At 45.1% G+C, this 18,280-nt stretch overlaps 1 protein-coding gene across 1 annotated transcript in view; it reads left to right on the plus strand.

Annotated features, from left to right (window-relative positions):
• LOC142575272 (phospholipid-transporting ATPase ABCA3-like) overlaps positions 1 to 18,280 on the plus strand; it is a 55,973-nt gene that overhangs the window by 35,026 nt on the left and 2,667 nt on the right. Inside the window, exons 17-22 of the mRNA XM_075684489.1 lie at positions 1,330 to 1,620; positions 3,102 to 3,299; positions 5,127 to 5,545; positions 6,171 to 6,358; positions 9,515 to 9,688; positions 16,420 to 16,639. Coding sequence (XP_075540604.1) covers positions 1,330 to 1,620; positions 3,102 to 3,299; positions 5,127 to 5,545; positions 6,171 to 6,358; positions 9,515 to 9,688; positions 16,420 to 16,639 — 1,490 coding nt within the window. The remainder of the gene's footprint in view (positions 1 to 1,329; positions 1,621 to 3,101; positions 3,300 to 5,126; positions 5,546 to 6,170; positions 6,359 to 9,514; positions 9,689 to 16,419; positions 16,640 to 18,280) is intronic.

Genomic DNA, 18,280 nt, shown 5'->3' on the forward strand with positions numbered 1-18,280 from the left:
TTTCATACATTTAGTCATGCCCTTAAGCTGTTTTCTATGTATAACTGAATTTACGTCATTCATTACACTACATTTGCCATTTGTATGTATTGACAGCTCTTTTTTTATGCACTATAGGCTTGTATACAGACAATTTGTTTTCGTTAATTTTATTTTTCTATGTTGTATTTTCACGATGGTGTTTGTTTCTTATAGTTAGCTTGCTCTTCTTTAATACATCTCTCCATTGTTATTATTAACCGAGGGTCCCGTTGCAGTCTTTAACTTTTGGACCCTCGTCTGTATATTTGCGCTTACCAATTCATTGTATTTAAAGAGTAATAATCAAACTGAAACTGAGTGAAAGCTCGGTAAGCCAGAAAAGACGCAATTTGAAGTTCACGCACCAATACGCCATGACGTCACGCATTTTGACCAGCTCTGCTCCGGCCTAGTTAATCTTCTTATAGGCGGAGATGGACTGCATTTTATTCTAATAGAGCCATAGAGTTAACTTTGCAAGCTTCAAAACATTTGACTGAGCTAAATAACCCAAAACAGAAAAGAAAAAAAAATTGAATTGAGTGACATCACAATAAAGTACAGTCGCTGGGCTTTCAGCGCCAAATTGAGTTGAAAATTTGACCTTCATTTTCTCTTCTGACAATCTACTTATTATCACGAAACTTACGAAAATAGAGTTTTGAAAGGATGCGTTATCTCTCTAAACTGATTTAAAGCGTTTCTTTTCTTCTAAACACTGCCCCTTTAACACTTCAGCGCCCAAACTTAGCTTAACAAGACGGACATTTTGAAGAGCGTGTTCACCTCCATGTCTGGCTGTGGAAGGTACATGTGTACAAATATCAGTGAAATGTTATTTGAGTTATAACTTAATTAGTGCAGTAATTATTAATTTAGTAATTGGTTTGCTGAACTCTTTACAACTGAAAAATCTCAAGCGTACCAAAAACGCTATTATAGGCTACGCGTTAAGTTCTCTCTGCTTAACCCTGTAATGCCTAAACACAGTTCCACATCACGGAAAATGAGAAAAACTTCTTCGCCTTTGCTTTTGGTCATGGAGAGAGTATTTGTACGAGAACAAAAAAAAAATGTTGTTGGAGTTCGAACCTGATTACTATAATAAATAATTATTAATTGGTTTTTGAACTATCAACCTCAAAAAGCTCGCTCCAGCGTATCGAAAAATCCCAAGTCATGTGTTAAGTTCCCGCTCTTAGACCACACTTTTGAGGCGCTGAACTCGGCACACTACACGTGACACGCTTGCGGTGGTCGGGCCGGGGGGCCAACGGCGTTGTTTAATGCGCATAGGTCGCGGCGCAGGCACGGTGCTGAACGTGTGCATCAGCGTGTTCGCCCCGCGCACGGTGTCGACGTACCGGCCGCGGCGCGACCTGGACGGCTACTTGGAGATCGGCTCGCTGCCGCTGCGCATCATGCCCCACTTCACGCTTGCCCGCGGCACGGGCCAGTTGCGCAGCGCGTACCTGGAGTACGTCGCCTGCTGCCACCTGGGGGCGGAGTTCCTGCTGCACGTCTGCAACTACACCTTCCTCACCCCCACGACGCGCGGTGAGGCGCACATCGTCTCCAGGATACGCAAGTGCTGCGAAGGTAAGGGTGGTGATGATGATGATGATGATCGACGATTCCTGATGGCGTACACCCCTTGAAACGGGGCGGGATTCGCGTTGTTGCAGTCGTGCATTTCGTCTATCTCTACTTCGTACTCTTCGTTAAAACCTCGTCCTCTATACTGTTACGTTACCTATGTCTGTAACGACGCCGGGGGTTCCTGTGACCCGAGCGTACGCGATCAACCGGAGCCGAACAAGGAATGTCGCTCTATAATTAACGCTTCGACAAGGTGACTGTCAGGGCAGCAACTGCTTTCCTTAGTAGCCGTTTATGTACGTGTAGCTCACTCTTCCTCTCCCTATGTGGGGGAGTCTAATAAGGTGGTGCGCAGAGTAGGTTATCAAGAAAAGGTGGGATCGGGGTGGGATAGGGTGAGGTTGGGAAGAGAAGAAAATGTGGTCGTGGTGATGTTTAGTTGTGATAGAGAAGGAACATACAGAGGCACCTGTTGTTGGTAACAGAAACAGACGATTCATTTAGAGACGAATGTGTGTCGGTGCCTGTTATTCGTATCTCGTCCGTTTCTGAGCTGTAGTCGCAGCGTACGAATAGAATATCTAGTTATACTGCTTACAAACGCCATTAAGGCGCAATAGCAAAAAGACGTCTGCTGTGCCTTCATAGTAGTCACTGTTAGCGATGACGTAATAAGCGTCGCCTTTGAAACTAGCCGGTGTCACGTGTCACCAAGCTCCTCGTCCTTTAGACATTTCGTCTTCGTCTTTACCTTTAAATACTTAATAAGTTAAATTAAATAACTTAAACGTCTATGTTCGCTTCATTGGGTGTTTTCTCTTACTGATTTGTGCCACTAATCTTTCAGTGGCCCCTTACCAGTCTGCACCGTAGATCCGTTTATACGCTAGTCATCAACCTACGGGCCACTGGACGGGCGGACGAATTTTATTAGCATCTCCCTTTGAAACGTACCAGTGCCTACTGCCACTATAAGCTCGTTTGTTTACCTTCGTGCTGCGTTTACTCTCTGTCCTTAAAGCGACACAAAAGAGAAAAATAATTATGTGTGTATTGGTGATTTACCTTTTTTACAATAAAAAATAAGAAGCATTCTACTGTAAACAGGCTTTCCAAACCAGAAAAGACTCAAACACGAAATACGGGTCACGATGCCGCCACGTCATCGCGCCAGCCCTCCGTGACGTCGTAAAATGTTAATGGCGTCAGTTCGGCTAAATTGGGCTAAAAGGGGGCTAAATTCTTTAAAAGCCAGAGATAGAACAAGGCAAGCTTCAAGATATTTTCACTGAGTTACATTGGCCCAATTACGCAAAAAGATCGCGAGGTTCAAGATAATCAAAGTCTGAATTTCATTTCATCTTCTGTGCGCAATCTACAGAGCCGCGAAACAAACAGACAGCGGAGTTTTCCAAGACTGCCACCGCAATCTGATTCGCCGCATTCGTCGCACCATTTGACGCACACCGCGTGGCGCGCAGTTCGGTGCGACCACATCTGCCCCGTGTACGAGGAGCAGCACGCCGGAATCGCGCCGCGCAGCAGCTCGCACGTGTGGGACCTGACCATCTTCTTCCTGAGCGGGCTGCTCTACCTGATGCTGGTCATCGGCTGGGACATGCAGACGCAGGGAAAGTTCGACCCGCACACCCTCGAATCGTTCTTCGCCGAGGAGCCAGGTGGGGGCCACCGCGCGGTTGTGCCAGTCCCCGTTGGAGACGTGGCGCCCTTGACGGGCATCGTCCGTCAGCGAGCGATTATGACCCGGGTGGTTCGGGAACATACTGTGCATATGTGATCCAGGAACAGAATGGGCAATTTAATATATGCACGGGGACCTCGTATTTCGTAGAGACTGCGCGTTTCTGCGCACGCCAGCGGTTGCATTTCTTTATTACTGTCGTTATTTGTTCAGGCCACTTTTTGCGGGGCGTTGGCTATGTGAAGTGTGCCTAAGTTCATCTATTTATTTATGTACAGTAGTGCATCGGACAGGACGGTGTGCAGTTGTCCACCCGTTTCAAAGTGCAGAGCCACACGCATCATCATAATCACCATAATAATAATGATGATGATGATCATGATCATCGTCATCGTCAAACGAAACGCGAAGGATGAATTGCAAAGTAACTGCTTGGTCGCAGCCTTATTGCGGGCAAGAAAAATGACTGTTGTCCGTAAAGCGCGTAAGGCTCGACCGAGCACTTATGATGTATACGCTTATCCGGTAGCTTTGACAGGACTGTTTATGTGAATGATCACCTGTCTCCCGAGAACAAAATATTGCTTGTCAAAGCACTTCAAAACCACCCTTGCAACTAGATTTAGGTGCATGTTAAAGAACCCGAGGTGTTTAAAATTAATCCTGAGCTCCCCACTATACGGCGTGCCTGAAGCACTCTCCCGTTTGGCCTATATAAGATTTTCCACAGCTGAGCGGTATTTGATAGATGACGTTGCGCCTGCACTCAGTGAAACGAGTTTTATGGTTTGTGGTGCACAGGTGCCTCATAATCAGATTGTTATTTTGGCACGTAAAATCCCATAATTTCAAATATCAAGGCCCCTACACTGTTAAAAGCGCACACATGACAATTGCCGTTTGAGGCCTCGCAAGACTGGTGATAGCAAGGTATATCGCATTGTCAAAGAAAATGACCTAAGCGTCTTTACATAGCAACGATGTTCTTTATGCATTTTTGTTCTGAAAACTTTTTTCGTTTCCATCTTCTCGTGATGGCTTTGCTATCTCCTGAAGAGGCACATCACATGCCAGCTGAAAGTAATCGTTCGCTGGCACATTGTAAAGCACGAAACTCCAGAAAGATTCAAATAATGCCAGTAACTTTATAGGTTCTCTTGCTAATTTCTTCTCCATCGGTTGCATATCGAAAACTTGCCTATGCTCGTGTGACGCGAACCTTTTCGGCCTGCCATCGTACGAAGTTGAGTACTGCCACCGTTCTTCAGGTAGTTATGATGGCTCAGCAGTCTTTATCACCCAAGGTATACCGCAACAAGATCTTGCTTTAGAAATCAGGGTCCCGTGGGTCCCGTTGCATTCTTGTACATGGGAGCGTCGTCTGTATATTTTATATGCTGTAATTAACCTCCAGTACAATAATAATAAATTGATTGATTGACAAGGCCTGCCTATGGACGATGTACGTTCGTTCACAAAAAAGAAAAAGAAAAAAAAGAAACAGTATGCTGCGCATGTTACGTCTGAGTGGCCCCCGTATATAGCATGGCAGCCGAAGCGACTAAAGGGACGGAGCAAGTCAATCACGACGTCATGGGGCATCGACTTCCCGGGTAATATTTGCAAAGCGTTAATGTTTGCCGGTATTTTTTCTTGCCGGTATAACGCAATACAAAAAAGTGAGAGTCGCGTAGTCAGCTGTACGCCTTGCATGAATTACATTCATCTTGAGGCTTGTTTGCTTCAACAATTTGTACACGATTGCGCGAATAAACAGGGCACATCGTATTATATCGTAACGCAGACAAAGCGGACAAGCCCGGCGGCAAGGAGCCGAGCAGCGAGGAGAAGAGCGTGACGGAGGAGAAGCAGTTCGTGGCGGGCCTCATGCGCTACCTGCTGCTCAACGCTCAAGTCAAAGGAAAAGCGGCGCAGGCCTCGCGCTCCTCCGAAGGGGACGCCAGCGGCCGATCCAGCGCCGGGACAGCCGAGTCGGTCGCCGACCTGCACCGTGCGCCCGCCGGTCTCGTGGTGCTCGAGGCGACCAAGACGGGCACGCTGGGGCCTCTCAGCTTCCACGTGCCGCCGGCGGAGGTGTTCGGGATCCTCGGCCTGGGCCAGGCCGGCCGCTCGCTCCTGCTGCGCATCATCGCCGGCATCGTGCGCCCCGACGCCGGCAACGTCTTCATCAACGGCATCGACGCCCGCCGACGGCCGCTCAACGTGAGCCCCCGCGTTTCGTTGCCCACACTCCGGGCGAAGCGCAGAAAACGCTGGCGTACCTGAGACCTAAGTGCGCGTTGAAGAAACCCAGTTGATCCAAAATGAGTCCCGCATCACGGCGTGCCCCGTCGATCGGATCGCAGTTTTTGCACGCAGAACTCCCAGAAGTTGATTTGCCTCCCGCTCACACTTTTTAGCAAATGGCGCTTTCGAGCTGCCGCGGTGGCTCATCAACGATGTCGTCCAACTGCCGAGACCGCTATACGCCGGAGAAATGACATCGTTGGACGTTCAACAAGCGCGCACCTTATAGACGGGACCTAGAAGTAGACAGATGACCAGCGCCAGGGTGTTGTGGTTGCTTCTTTGTCCCGTCTAAAGTATATGGTGTAAAAACTGCAAGTTTTAACCATCTATCTCAGCGACACGCTCTTTGAGTGACGTAGTGTATAGTGCAGACGGAGAAGGCGTTCGCAGTGTTCACTTTGCTGCCTCTGTGCTGTCCGGTGCCCGCATTTTCTGTAGAGGCGCCACATCGCGGAGAGCTATAGGCAAATCAACATTTCAACGCCACGTCTCCATATATAGCAGCTATTAATATTCCCGTGATCCACGGCGCGTGCAGTACCAGCAGCAGGTGGGCTACTGCCCCCAGCAGGACCCTCTGCTGGACAAGTACACGGGCGAGGAGCTGGTGCTGCTCATGGCGCGGCTGCGCGGAGTGCAGAAGCAGGAGCTGCAGGCCGAGGTGCACTACCTCGACTCTCGTCTCGGGCTGCGCAAGGCGCTGTCGCTCACGGTCTACAACTGCTCGTAAGCACTGTATAGGTAAACACAGGGGGGATCATTTGTAAGTTTTGCGGAATCTTTTAAAAATCACCTGTTGCAGGTAACGTAATTCTAGGCCTATTCAGAGAGGCGGGCGTTACTTGCTCAAGGAATCAAAATACATATACAACTATTTAAAAAAATTTCACTAATTCTTAATTCCTTTACGGCACATGTGACGCATTTGCAGATTGTAACCGGTGAGTTTGCAAGGCGTATCTGCTTAGAATGAATTTCCAGAATGAAGCCAGTTTGAAGATATATGCGCCATCGAACGCGCCGCAATAATGCACTGTTGTTGCATTCACTTTTTTTACCAAGGCGCTCTTTTATGCACTGCAACACGCAAGTGACTGGAACGCCCATGTATTTCGTCCCACACTTTGCGAAATAATATGTCGAAACTGGTGTAATCCGGAAGATTCATTTCCAGTGGATGCATCTTACAAACTCACCGGTTACAATTCGTAAATTTCAATACGTGCCGTTAAGTAATTAATGAGGAAGTTATTTAGTTGAATATGTTTTTAGGTTTCTCTACTATTGATGTCCGCCTCTTCGAATAATACAGCACTAGGACTAGAATTACTGTTACTGCAGGGGTAGATTACTGAAAGAAGCTTCAACCAGCAATTTCAGCCAGCGTTATCGCAGTGCGCGTTATTTTTGGAAATGAAGAAGCTGTTCTGCACCTCTTTCTGTTTCTTATCGGAATTTTTAATTAAGTAATAATTAAGTACAAGCCCGATTATAATAAATTTCTAATATAGCAAACACATCTTATGCTACAAAGGTGTTGGCTATATCCAAGCTCGACTTAATGAAATAAAATTGGGAGGAAAAAAAGGAAGAAGAAAGCTGGCCAACGAAATGTATCACTTGTAGTTGGGCCAATGTAGATAGACCCTTTTTAGGGTCAACCTTAACCGATGTAGGCATCACCAATAGAGATTCAAACTGTGATTTATAGACTTATTAACGTCGCCTACGACAGCACTGTTTCATTTCTGGAGTTGGACTACTCGAGAGGTGGTCATTACTTGCATTATAAATTGAAATACATAATTGAATAATGAACAAAATTAACATCCTGAGTAATCACTTATGGGCACATGTTACAATTCATGAAGTCGGTAAGTTCTCGTGACGCGTACGTCCACTTGGAATGGTTTTTAAACGAGCATCAGTTTTTTTTATAAGCGCCGTCAAGCAAGAATGCACTGTTCTGTCACTTATTTTTGCACATGACGGCGTCCTGAGCAGTAGAGGACATATTTAAGTGACCAATTCACTTCGTCGTGCAATTTGGAAACGCATGCGTGAAAACTGGTGCTAGCTCAGAATTTATTTTGAACTGACCGGCTCCAATTCCCAAATTGCAGCATGTGCCATAAAGTAATTAGAAAATGTTTAATTAGTGAATTACTTTGTTAGTTAGTCCATTGCAATAGAACTCATTCAACAAAACCTCAAGAAACCGGAGAAACAGGTTTCTATTAACCGGAGTTCCGTTTACTTAAGAACACGTGCAGAGGATTAGCAGAGTACTTATGTCATAGATAGATAAATTAAGCATAAAAAGGGAATGTAGCAGCTAGTTTGTTCCGTGTTTTACGCATGGTCAACAACCACAGGATTGACTAGGCTTCGTTCGCTGCGGTTTCGAGGAGGTGTCGGGGATGTATTGAAAAAAAAAAAGGAAAGAAAGGGCTAACCAAGTGTCGACGAACCTGAAGGTTCAAATGACTTAATGATTAAAGGGCAGCTCCGGCGTTCTTTTTAACGATATTAGGATATTGTCATTTTCAAATGGCATTGACCGTCCTGTCACCGGTAGAGTGGTTCAAGTTGCTTAGAAATTCATCAGTAATTTTAAATAGCCAATAAACGAGATACCGAAACCGAAACGGGTAGCTGCTTCGAGTGACGTCACGATGAGTCGATGACGTCAGATACTACACTACCGTAATGTAAACACCACAACGCTTGCTAAACACGCAGTGCACGTGGCGCCTAACGCCAAAGAAGCGACGCTGATGATGCCTCCTGACGACACAGGGAGCTTTTGCAGATTTTCCGAACGAGACAACGGCGATTTCAGCGGCGATTTCAGCGACAGTGGCGGTGCAGTCTCTGACGTCACGAACACAGGGTGGCCACCAAAAAGTCATGAGTCGGGAACACGCAACCCATCTTTAAAATTCATTTTCAGAAAAACTAAATGACTTGCAGCCATATTGTTTGGCACAGATAATTAGAGTGCAAAAGAAAACGTAAATTCAAAATTTTACTGAGATCAGCAGACATCGAAAAATAGCCGGAGTTGCCCTTTAAATGTTGGCTGTATCTGTCTATTCTGTCTTTTTTTCATGTTGATTATTCACTCATTTCGTATCTTGTTTCACACGCATTACGTATACCTTGTCTAGCGTTGACACTTGTTTGACCCTGTCTTTCTTATAGCGTTAGCAGCGCCAAAACGAAAAAAAAAGTGTATGTGTGTGTGAAGTGTGGGAAGCCGGTCGCGCGGTAGAGGTATATAGTGCTACTGACGGTGGTCTGCTCCCAACCACCGCCAGTTGCACTGTGTTCCTCGAAGAGACAAGATGTATCTAATGAGTTCCACAACGACACTTTGTAACGTGGCTTAAATAATAAATCCGAGACCTCAAAGAAGTGCGACGCTATGTTAGCGCATTTCTCTTGCATTTACCACTAAATCACCACTGATTTTTTTTCTTCTGGAAGTGATTACAAGATAGCCAGATCCCAGATACGCTAAATCCATGTGAAGTCAGCAAAGTCGAGGGTTTCGACGGGACTTGACGGGCGCAGGCTCCTTTCCCAAGCATATCACCTGAAGAAAGCCGAGCGCCAGGCCGGGAAACGCTTGTGCCCACGTTCAACGGCGAACCGGTGGGTGCCCGGCGGCCGTAGGAATCGAACACACGCAAACTCGACACGCACGGCGGGAACATGCCGGATATGGCGCGCACGCGTGAAGCTAGCGCAAACTCGGCACACCGCGGGAACCTGCCCCCCCCCCCCTCCTCTCCCCGAAAAAGATTCCTGGCTACGCCACTGCAAAGGAGCATGGTCGAAGACGTGAAGACCTTATGGGTGACGTGCACGTTCTTACAGAAGCACGCACCGGCGCAAGCTGACCGTGGCCATGGCGCTCGCGGGCCGACCACCTGTGCTCGTTCTGGACGAGTGCACGGCGGGTGTGGATCCGGCCACCCGGAGCCGCCTCTTCCAGTCGCTGGGACGGGTGCACAACGAGTGCAACCTCACCGTACTCTTCACCTCACGCCGGTGAGGATCCCGAAGTGACCGACGACTCTGTGTTTTTATTCTGATGTCTTTGAAAAGAAATGATGTTGCGCTTACAGCTGCTTTGTTCTCGCTTATACTCAGTAACGAGATACCATGATACCATTTTTTTGTTCGAATAGTTTTAGAAAGCATTGGGAATCTTTGCTTGCCTGGTTCGGCATTGCATGTGTACTTCGCCGTGGTCGAAGCGAGCTGCTGTGGAAATGTGAACTGGTTTCGCTGCCTGTTAGAGGCCTAAATGTGCGGACGAACCAAGCAAACAAGACAGGGTGACAGAAAGATTTGTTATCAGGAAGGGTGCGAAGAGTACCGCGAAAACTGTTTTAGGGTCCTGCGAGCGACCTAGACGAATTCACCAAACCCCCCTTTGACGGATGTTTACGTTAGAGTTCAAATTTCTTTCTTTCTTTCTTTCTTTCTTTCTTTCTTTCTTTCTTTCTTTCTTTCTTTCTTTCTTTCTTTCTTTCTTTCTTTCTTTCTTTCTTTCTTTCTTTCCTTCTTTCTTTCTTTCTTTCTTTCTTTAAGACAATGCACAGATTGTCTTAGGGGACACGACTAAACGCAAACAATTCCTTGACTAGGCCGTGCCACCCGTACATTGGCAGCAAAATAGCAGTGGCAGGCTTTCAGGAGAGCACACGTGACATTAAAGTAGTAAACATTTTCCAACACTTGAGTACACAATTAACGTAAAAAGAAAGACAAAATGTTAAATCTTACACAGTTTTCTAAGCACTTGAAGCGCACAAATAAAAACATGTACGAAATTTTTTATACTTGTAGTTGAACATTTCTATTAGTCTTCGGATAGTAACAATTCTTTTACCGTCTGCTTAAAGCTTTACTTTGAAATTCCAGAATTTAGCAGGTCCAATACCAAGGGGTAGTCGTTTAGAAGGTTAGGAAGTTGAACTGCTAGGTTTTGATCTCCGTATTTTGTTCTGCAACGTGGTTTTCCTATCAGAGTTCTTCTTAGGTTATAGCTTGTCATTCTGCCATGGTATTTGCTTTGGAAGGAACATCTGTCTGCCCAGAATTGCCGTGAAATTTCAAGGAATAATTTGTAAGTGTGAAGTTTTGATACTGTTAATATTTTATATTTGTTATAGTATGGTTTAGTGGTATCAATACGTTCTAAGTTACCTATCGCGCGCAGTGCGCGGTTTTGGAGTGTTTGAATTGATTTTAAGTTAGTTTGTGTAGTGTTTGACCAAACCAGGAAACAATAGGTTAATCGCGAATGTATAAGCGCGTTGTAAATATTGCGCTTCACATTTATCGGTAAGAAATATTGCAACCTGTTTAGCAATTTACCAATCTAAACCCCCCCTTCCGTACTTCGGTACTCTTCGCGAGAAAGATTAATTCATCGCAACAATAATCGCGAGGCTCTGGATAAGCACATGGGCGGAAAAATAAGTCGGTAAAGGAGGGAGGTTCCGCAGCACTTTGGGTAAGCAGGTGGGGTTCCCCAAAGCCAGAAAGCTTGGAAACTTCTTTGAGAGATAAAAGACAAGTCCCGTTGTCGAAACGATGGCTCCAACAACATTCGTTATTGGAGCACTATTTTTCTCAGTGAGCTTGTGCCAAGTGTTTTACTGAGTGAGTGAGTGAGTGAGTGAGGGAGGGAGGGAGGGAGGGAGGGAGGAAGGAAGGAAGGAAGGAAGGAAGGGAGGGAGGGAGGGAGGGAGGGAGGGAGGGAGGGAGGGAGGGAGGGAGGGAGCGAGCGAGTGAGCGAGCGAGATAAACGCTAAATGATTTTTTTAACTTGTCAGAATAAGAATATGTCGCTGTAGACAAAATGCAGAACACGATGTCACAAAGAAACTGCCGCCACATTCCATGCAGATAAAAAATTGAGTAAGACGAAATAATATAGGAACAAATAGGAACGATTTATAGACGTACGTGGGTAAGTTTTCAAAACTTTGTTAAGTAAGGTTCAAGGCGGGGAACTGACGAGGAAAGTGTCAATGAGCCGCTTGCTTTCCTTGCCTGCACTGTACCAGTTAGTTTACAAGCATGTAGCCTGTCAGTAGCTGAAGACCTACGTGTTTTCGATCTAAAACTGGTACAGCGCAACACAGAAAGGAAGAAACAAGCCGAGCCGGCCAGATGAAGGGACAGAGCGCCGACTTCCAACTGTTTCTTTCTTTCTATGTTGCTCTGTACTAGTTTTAGAATGCAATACCAACTCGCCCCATCTTAAACACTAGTAAGCGTTTTCAGCTGTAAAGTCACGCCATAAGGTCAGAGCCCACAAAAAGGCTGTGGCGCAACGGTGGCGACAATTAGCGTGATATATATTTTTTCCAGAGCTTGATTGTGGATTGGCTCTTCGACGTGACGTTCAGTTCAAAACGTGCAGACCTGCCATGGTGTGCGGCTGTTGTTGTGACCCGCTTACTATACAAGCGTGGATTCGGCCATAAAATGAAGATGATGCTTCTACTTTCAGATACATAGTAAACAAAGAAATGCTCCATCTAGTAAAGTTCTTGACCGATTTGAATAAAATTTGTTGCATTAAAGAAAAACATTAACTTCTAGTGGGTTAGAATTAAATTTCTTATAATTAAGAACAGAGTTATGCTAAATATCTGGAGCAGATTTTATACTTAAAGCCTGTATTTCTAGGCGCAAAATAGCTGAAAACTGTAAATTACAAAAGAAGATAAGTCGTGTTTTTGCTACTGTAACATTGCAACAAAATTGGGTATCACAGTTTCTTAACCTTTTAACAAAATTGCGGCATTTTTTTTTTGTCTTGCAACACTGGCGTAAGCAAGTAAACCAGCTCATGCAAAGTCTAATGCAATGTTATAATTGTCCGTTCTAGATGCCCCAAATTTCTAGTTTACAGAATAGAGCTATCTATCTATTCGTAGCTCATATTTATAGAGCTGTAAACTTGGTGCCTTAATTCATCTGTTTTCGGCAATGGAAAAAATAAATAAATGAAGAGAGAAAAACAAGTTAGTGCCAGGAAAATGACGTTTTTTTTTTTTTGACGTGGCTGTGCACTACCTCCGGGATTGGCCTACGCAAGAGGCCGCGTTTCTACCAAATAGCTCACCTTCGTGCATAGCGTTCGCCGCCAGTGTTTTCCGGTAAACATTGCGGTTACATCAGCTGCATTTGCCGGGAGACGTGAGAAGCAGTCAGGGATCTTTGAATGCCATCGCGTTCCACTCTTAAAGGCGAAGCTTAAGAAGAAGCGTTAGCTCGGGTGCTCCTATATAAATACATCCAAAAGGAAAATACGTTTTTCTCGGCAACCACTGCACCAGTTTTTACGACGTTTGTTGCATTTAAAGGAAAAACTTAAAATCTAGTGACTGTCGGTTTCAAATTTTCGATTTAGGTCGTCATTTCTTTATTAAAAATTGGCAAAAATCGAAAATTCGGAATGCGAAACTATCAAGTTTACAACTCTGTAACTCAGCAATGAAAAATGATATCACAATACCGTGAATCGCATCTAATAGCACATCTAAACCGGATGAAATTGATATGTTACACATGAATCTAAAAAAATTTGTAATATGGAAATATAGCTTTTGCAGAATCCTTGTACACAACGTAACAGATTCATGTAAGATATAAAATGGCATGGAATTTGTTCGCTTTCATTGATCTAATAGATGCCGTTTACTGAACCGCGATATCTGTTCTTGATGCAGGGTTATTAATTTGTAAACTTAGTGCTTCTATATTTTTCAAACTTGCGAATTTTTGAAAATTTTTAAAACAAAATTCAGACTCTAAATTGAAACTCTGCTTCCAACAGCCACTATAATTTAACTTCATCTCTCAAATGCAATAAATTTCATTAAAATCGTTCCAGTGGTTATCTCAGAAAAACGTTTTTGCGTTTTACGTGTATTTGAAAACGCTGCGCCGTAGTTGGGCCCGAGCTAAAGCTTCCTCTTAAGCGTTATACAATTCTTTTGTTATAATTAAACACAACAGATTTTGTCCGAATCAGATACGTCAGCGGTCTTCTAAAGCGACGTAATTGCGTTTCACATTTATGACATTAAAACACGCTGTTCATCCTTCCCACTGTTGTGGTTACTGTGAAAACTCGCACAGCTTTTTATATCGTTCAAGAGCGCATTTTTATAACGAGATTTCCGTAGAACTCCTGTTTATTTACCGTATAATCCACTCCCAAAGTCAGTATTTTCTTCGAAAGAGACGTCCGCAGACTTCGGCCATTACCATTCACTCCCACAGTTGAAACTTTACGTGCTCTTGGATACGCAAAAATTTCCGTGATGAATGATATCGTTGCTCTCGTGATTTCTAGTCAGATTTTGGAAACGTTTGTGTCGCGGTAAAACCCTGCTAGTTGCCTGTGGCATTGTACTATAACAAGAACGCTTTTCCGTAAAACTGCGCAACAGTGAGCTATTGTGCAACCGCTCCTGCTTGTAATTCGCAGCGGCTGGAGACGCTCCTCGTTGATGTCTGGTGTAAAATGCAGCAGGATTGGCGGAGAAAGGCGGCGGAGCAGAACTGCCAGAGAATTAATAAAATTATGAAACTCGTAAATTTGCCTTTATGGCAATGCGACACCACTCACCGCCGCTTACAAAGAGAAAATATCTATTTATTCAAAAGTAGCGAAAGTTGGGCGAGTTGGTATGCCTTCATTTTCAGGAAAGTTACAAACAGTGCGAAAAATAATAATAAAGAAACTCACACAGACAAGCATATAAACAGAAAGGATAACCGCTGCACTGTCAACTGAAATTTATTGAAGCAACACTTTCCAAATATAAAAAGAAGAGAGGGGGAGAATCATAGCAGAGTTTGCGCTACACAAACTACAATAAACTGAGAGATCAGAAAATTTAAATGAACAAGGCAGCAAGATATAACAGCGGACTTGAAAATCAGTCTGCATAACTTATGCTTGTTTCTCTGTCCCTCTGCCAGTTTTCTTTTCCTTTCTTTGGGGGGGAGGGGGAGGGGGGGCTGGGGCCGTATTACCGTATTCTGTAACGGTTCGCTTTGGAACGAGTTCGCTCTCACGAACGCCATTGGTTGGCGCTTCGTTGTCGTCATCACTGGTAGGCGCGACTACAAATTTTGTTATCGTCACACAGGTTGTCAATCATTTGGGCAGGAACCTGTCGTCCGCGAGAGTAACCGCGGATAAGTTGTTAGCTCGAGGGTCGCGCTCATCCGCGAGCATGATATCGAAGGTTGCTACGGCAACCGTGGCCGTCTGCTAGTCTCACGCTGGCCGGCGTTACGAGAGGGGCACCGATAGTGGCTTCTTTGGTTGTGTTTCTGGCGAGCGTTGGCCAAAGATAACGACGTGACGAGAGGCAATTTCGCGCCGCGTACGACGTGAGCTTAAGGTGAGTTCCGAAGGCTTTTTGGGCGCCCCAAAAACAGAATGCGATGAATTTGCGACGAGCTTGAGTATCGCGGACCACAAGGTTTACTATTGTTGATACTGCTACGAAAGTGCTGTACGTGCTGCGTCTTTCATTCATTCTTTCTTTTTTTTTTTTGCTACGGCTTGTTTTCAGCGGTGCGTCTGGAATGTAGAAGCTATTGGGTTGTCGCAACCGTCAGTCAGTCGCATCATTACCGTCGTCGCTAGGGTGATTATGGTTGAGGGAAAAGAGAAAGGTGTGTGAGATTTCTCTCCACGCTGCAGGAGAAAGTCGCCGTCAAGAACGCTTCCTTGACCTCAGCAAGATTCACGAAGTTGTGGGATGTGTGGACGGAACTCTCGTCGCAATCGTCCGCCATAAGAAGCTCAGCCACGGCTGCTGACCTTCTTGGGGCGGACAAAATGATGACTGACAAACAAAAGTGATGACGTGACCTTGCGGTAGAAGGCCGCTCGTTCAATGGTCTCCCTCGCGCCGCGACGTCCCACTCTTCCAGTGACGTAACCCAGACGTAACAGCCAGACCGTACGCTTCCAGAGCGAACCGTTACAGAATACGGCCCCTTCTTGTGGCTTTCGCATCTATCTATCTATCTATCTATCTATCTATCTATCTATCTATCTATCTATCTATCTATCTATCTATCTATCTATCTATCTATCTATCTATCTATCTATCTATATCTATCTATCTATATCTATCTATCTATATCTATCTATCTATCTATCTATCTATATCTATCTATCTATCTATCTATCTATCTATCTATCTATCTATCTATATCTATCTATCTATCTATCTATCTATCTATCTATCTATCTATCTATCTATCTATCTATCTATCTATCTATCTATCTATCTATCTATCTATCTATCTATCTATCTATCTATCTATCTATATCTATCTCTATCTATCTATCTATCTATCTATCTATCTATCTATCTATCTATCTATCTATCTATCTATCTATCTATCTATCTATCTATCTATCTATCTATCTATCTATCTATCTATCTATCTATCTATGCTGTTCACGGCTCAACAGTGCCAGCGTAAAAATATGGCACAGAAGGGCAAGCAAAAATCAATGTCGGGTAAGTTTACTGGAAGGTCTGTTTTTTGACAAGGTTTGACAAGGTTTGACAAGGTGTTTTTTGACAAGGACATACGTAAGCCCAGAACTAAATACAACAATCGTGGCAATAAACAAATGGTGGCATTCGTGGACGTGACCACCACTCCGGTCGACCTCTCCCATCCATCCTTTCTAATTCACGCACTGGCTGTGGCCGCAGTATGTCCGAGAGCGACATATTCTGTGACCGGCTGGCCATCCTTTCGTACGGGAGCTTCATGGTGCTCGGCCGCACGGTGGACATCAAGCAGACGTGCGGCCAGCGCTGCAACGTGGTCATCAAGATGAGCAGTGACCAGCACGGAAAGAAGGTCTCCAAGCTGATCTCGCGCGCCGTCGGCGACATGTTCCCCAACTCCGTGATCGCCGAAGTCCGAAAGGTGCATATTTGCTGACTGCTGCCTCGTTGCCTCGTGAGCGCTTTACTATGACCGAACGCTTGCGCGAATCGTAAGAGTTGTGCCGCATACGTCAGCTTCTGTGAACTGTTATCGGTACAGAAATAGCCCAAGTGACTTGCCTGACTTCATTTCCCTATTGTACACTCGTAGTCAAAATTTGAAATGGTAACAAGATAGAAAATTTCGGTTATCTAAACAAATATATAGCCATGATAAAGAACTCTCACATGTATTCCTAATACACGAGCGTTCCAAATAAATAGCTTTTGATCTTCTAACCGAACTGATAATCAACCAGTAATGTGGACCTGCTCACACGCGCCCGAGCATGACTTCGCATGACTTGCAGCGCGGAGTCAGCGAGGGAGGGAGGGGGCCCGGCTTCGACTCCGCTAACAAGTGCGTATACTTTGCACGGCCGTGCGCGGTCGCGCGCACTGTATCTTGAATATACGGCTCATATCTTTGTGCACGCTGTATTCTCTCCGCTCTTGCATTGAAGTGGTAGAGAGTACCCTTAACTCTTAAAACGGTTGCACCCTTTGGGGCGTATATTTGTCCCACAACAATAATCGTCATCTGCCTTGCTTGCGCTTCCTTTCTTGAAAACTCGGCGCTCACTACTTTCCCGTCGGGAATGATGCGTCACACTGATAACGCGCATGCCGTACGTGTGTGGGAAGTGCCGGGCTCGCAGCGTTAAAGAAAGGAAACGCGGGCAAGACAGATAACGATTATCGTTGTGGCACAAGATAAACCCCACAGGGTGTACATTTTTTAAGAGCGTTAAAACAGTTGCACCCTTTGGGGTGTATATTTGTCCCACACACTCTCCCACGCATGCCGTTCGTTACTGCAGTAACGAACGGCATGCGCGTTATCAATATGACATAGCACTCCCAGCAGGAAAGTAACGAGCGCAGCGTTTTCAAGAAAGGAAATGCGGGCAAGACAGGTGACGATTATCGTTGTGTAGCAAATATACGCTCCAAAGGGTTTTTTTTTTTAGAGTGCACAACGATAGTCGTCATCAGCGTTTCCTTTCTTGAAAACTCTGCGCTCGCTACTTTCCCGTCGAGAATGCTATGTCACGCTGATAACGCGAATGCCGTTCGCGACAAGACAGATGACAATTATTGTTTTGGCCAAGATACGCCCCAAATTGAAGGGTGCAAACTTTTTTATGCGTGAGCACGAAGTTCATTTCGCTCGCTGCTGCTGCCGCGCTTGCTCTCACCAGCGTTTTGACAGCGAGTGTCCGCGTTCGTCGAGTGTGATGTGTTCATGTTTGCTTGTGCGCGCTGACACCATGCTTGTTAATTCAGTTAGTAAGCGAATGTTTCCAAGTTCATACGGCTGATAAACCTACTACCCTTGTTTTGTATAGCTGTCTACTAATTTGCTATCGCAATCGATGCTTCACCTTTCGGGCGAAAACTGCGACTTTCTTTTTTAAAGCGATGTGAGACAGGAACCCACCTACCCACCACAACGTGTCAAGAATGAGGCAAAGAATGTTTCGCGTTAAAACAAGCAGGGTTGAAGAGGCACCTAGAAGGTAGAGGTAAATGAGTAGGTGCTCTATCATGGCACAGATGTCATGCCTGCTCTTGTTTTCAT

This window comes from Dermacentor variabilis, chromosome 3, assembly GCF_050947875.1.
Source record: "Dermacentor variabilis isolate Ectoservices chromosome 3, ASM5094787v1, whole genome shotgun sequence".
In the NCBI taxonomy this organism is placed as follows: Eukaryota; Metazoa; Arthropoda; class Arachnida; order Ixodida; family Ixodidae; genus Dermacentor; species Dermacentor variabilis.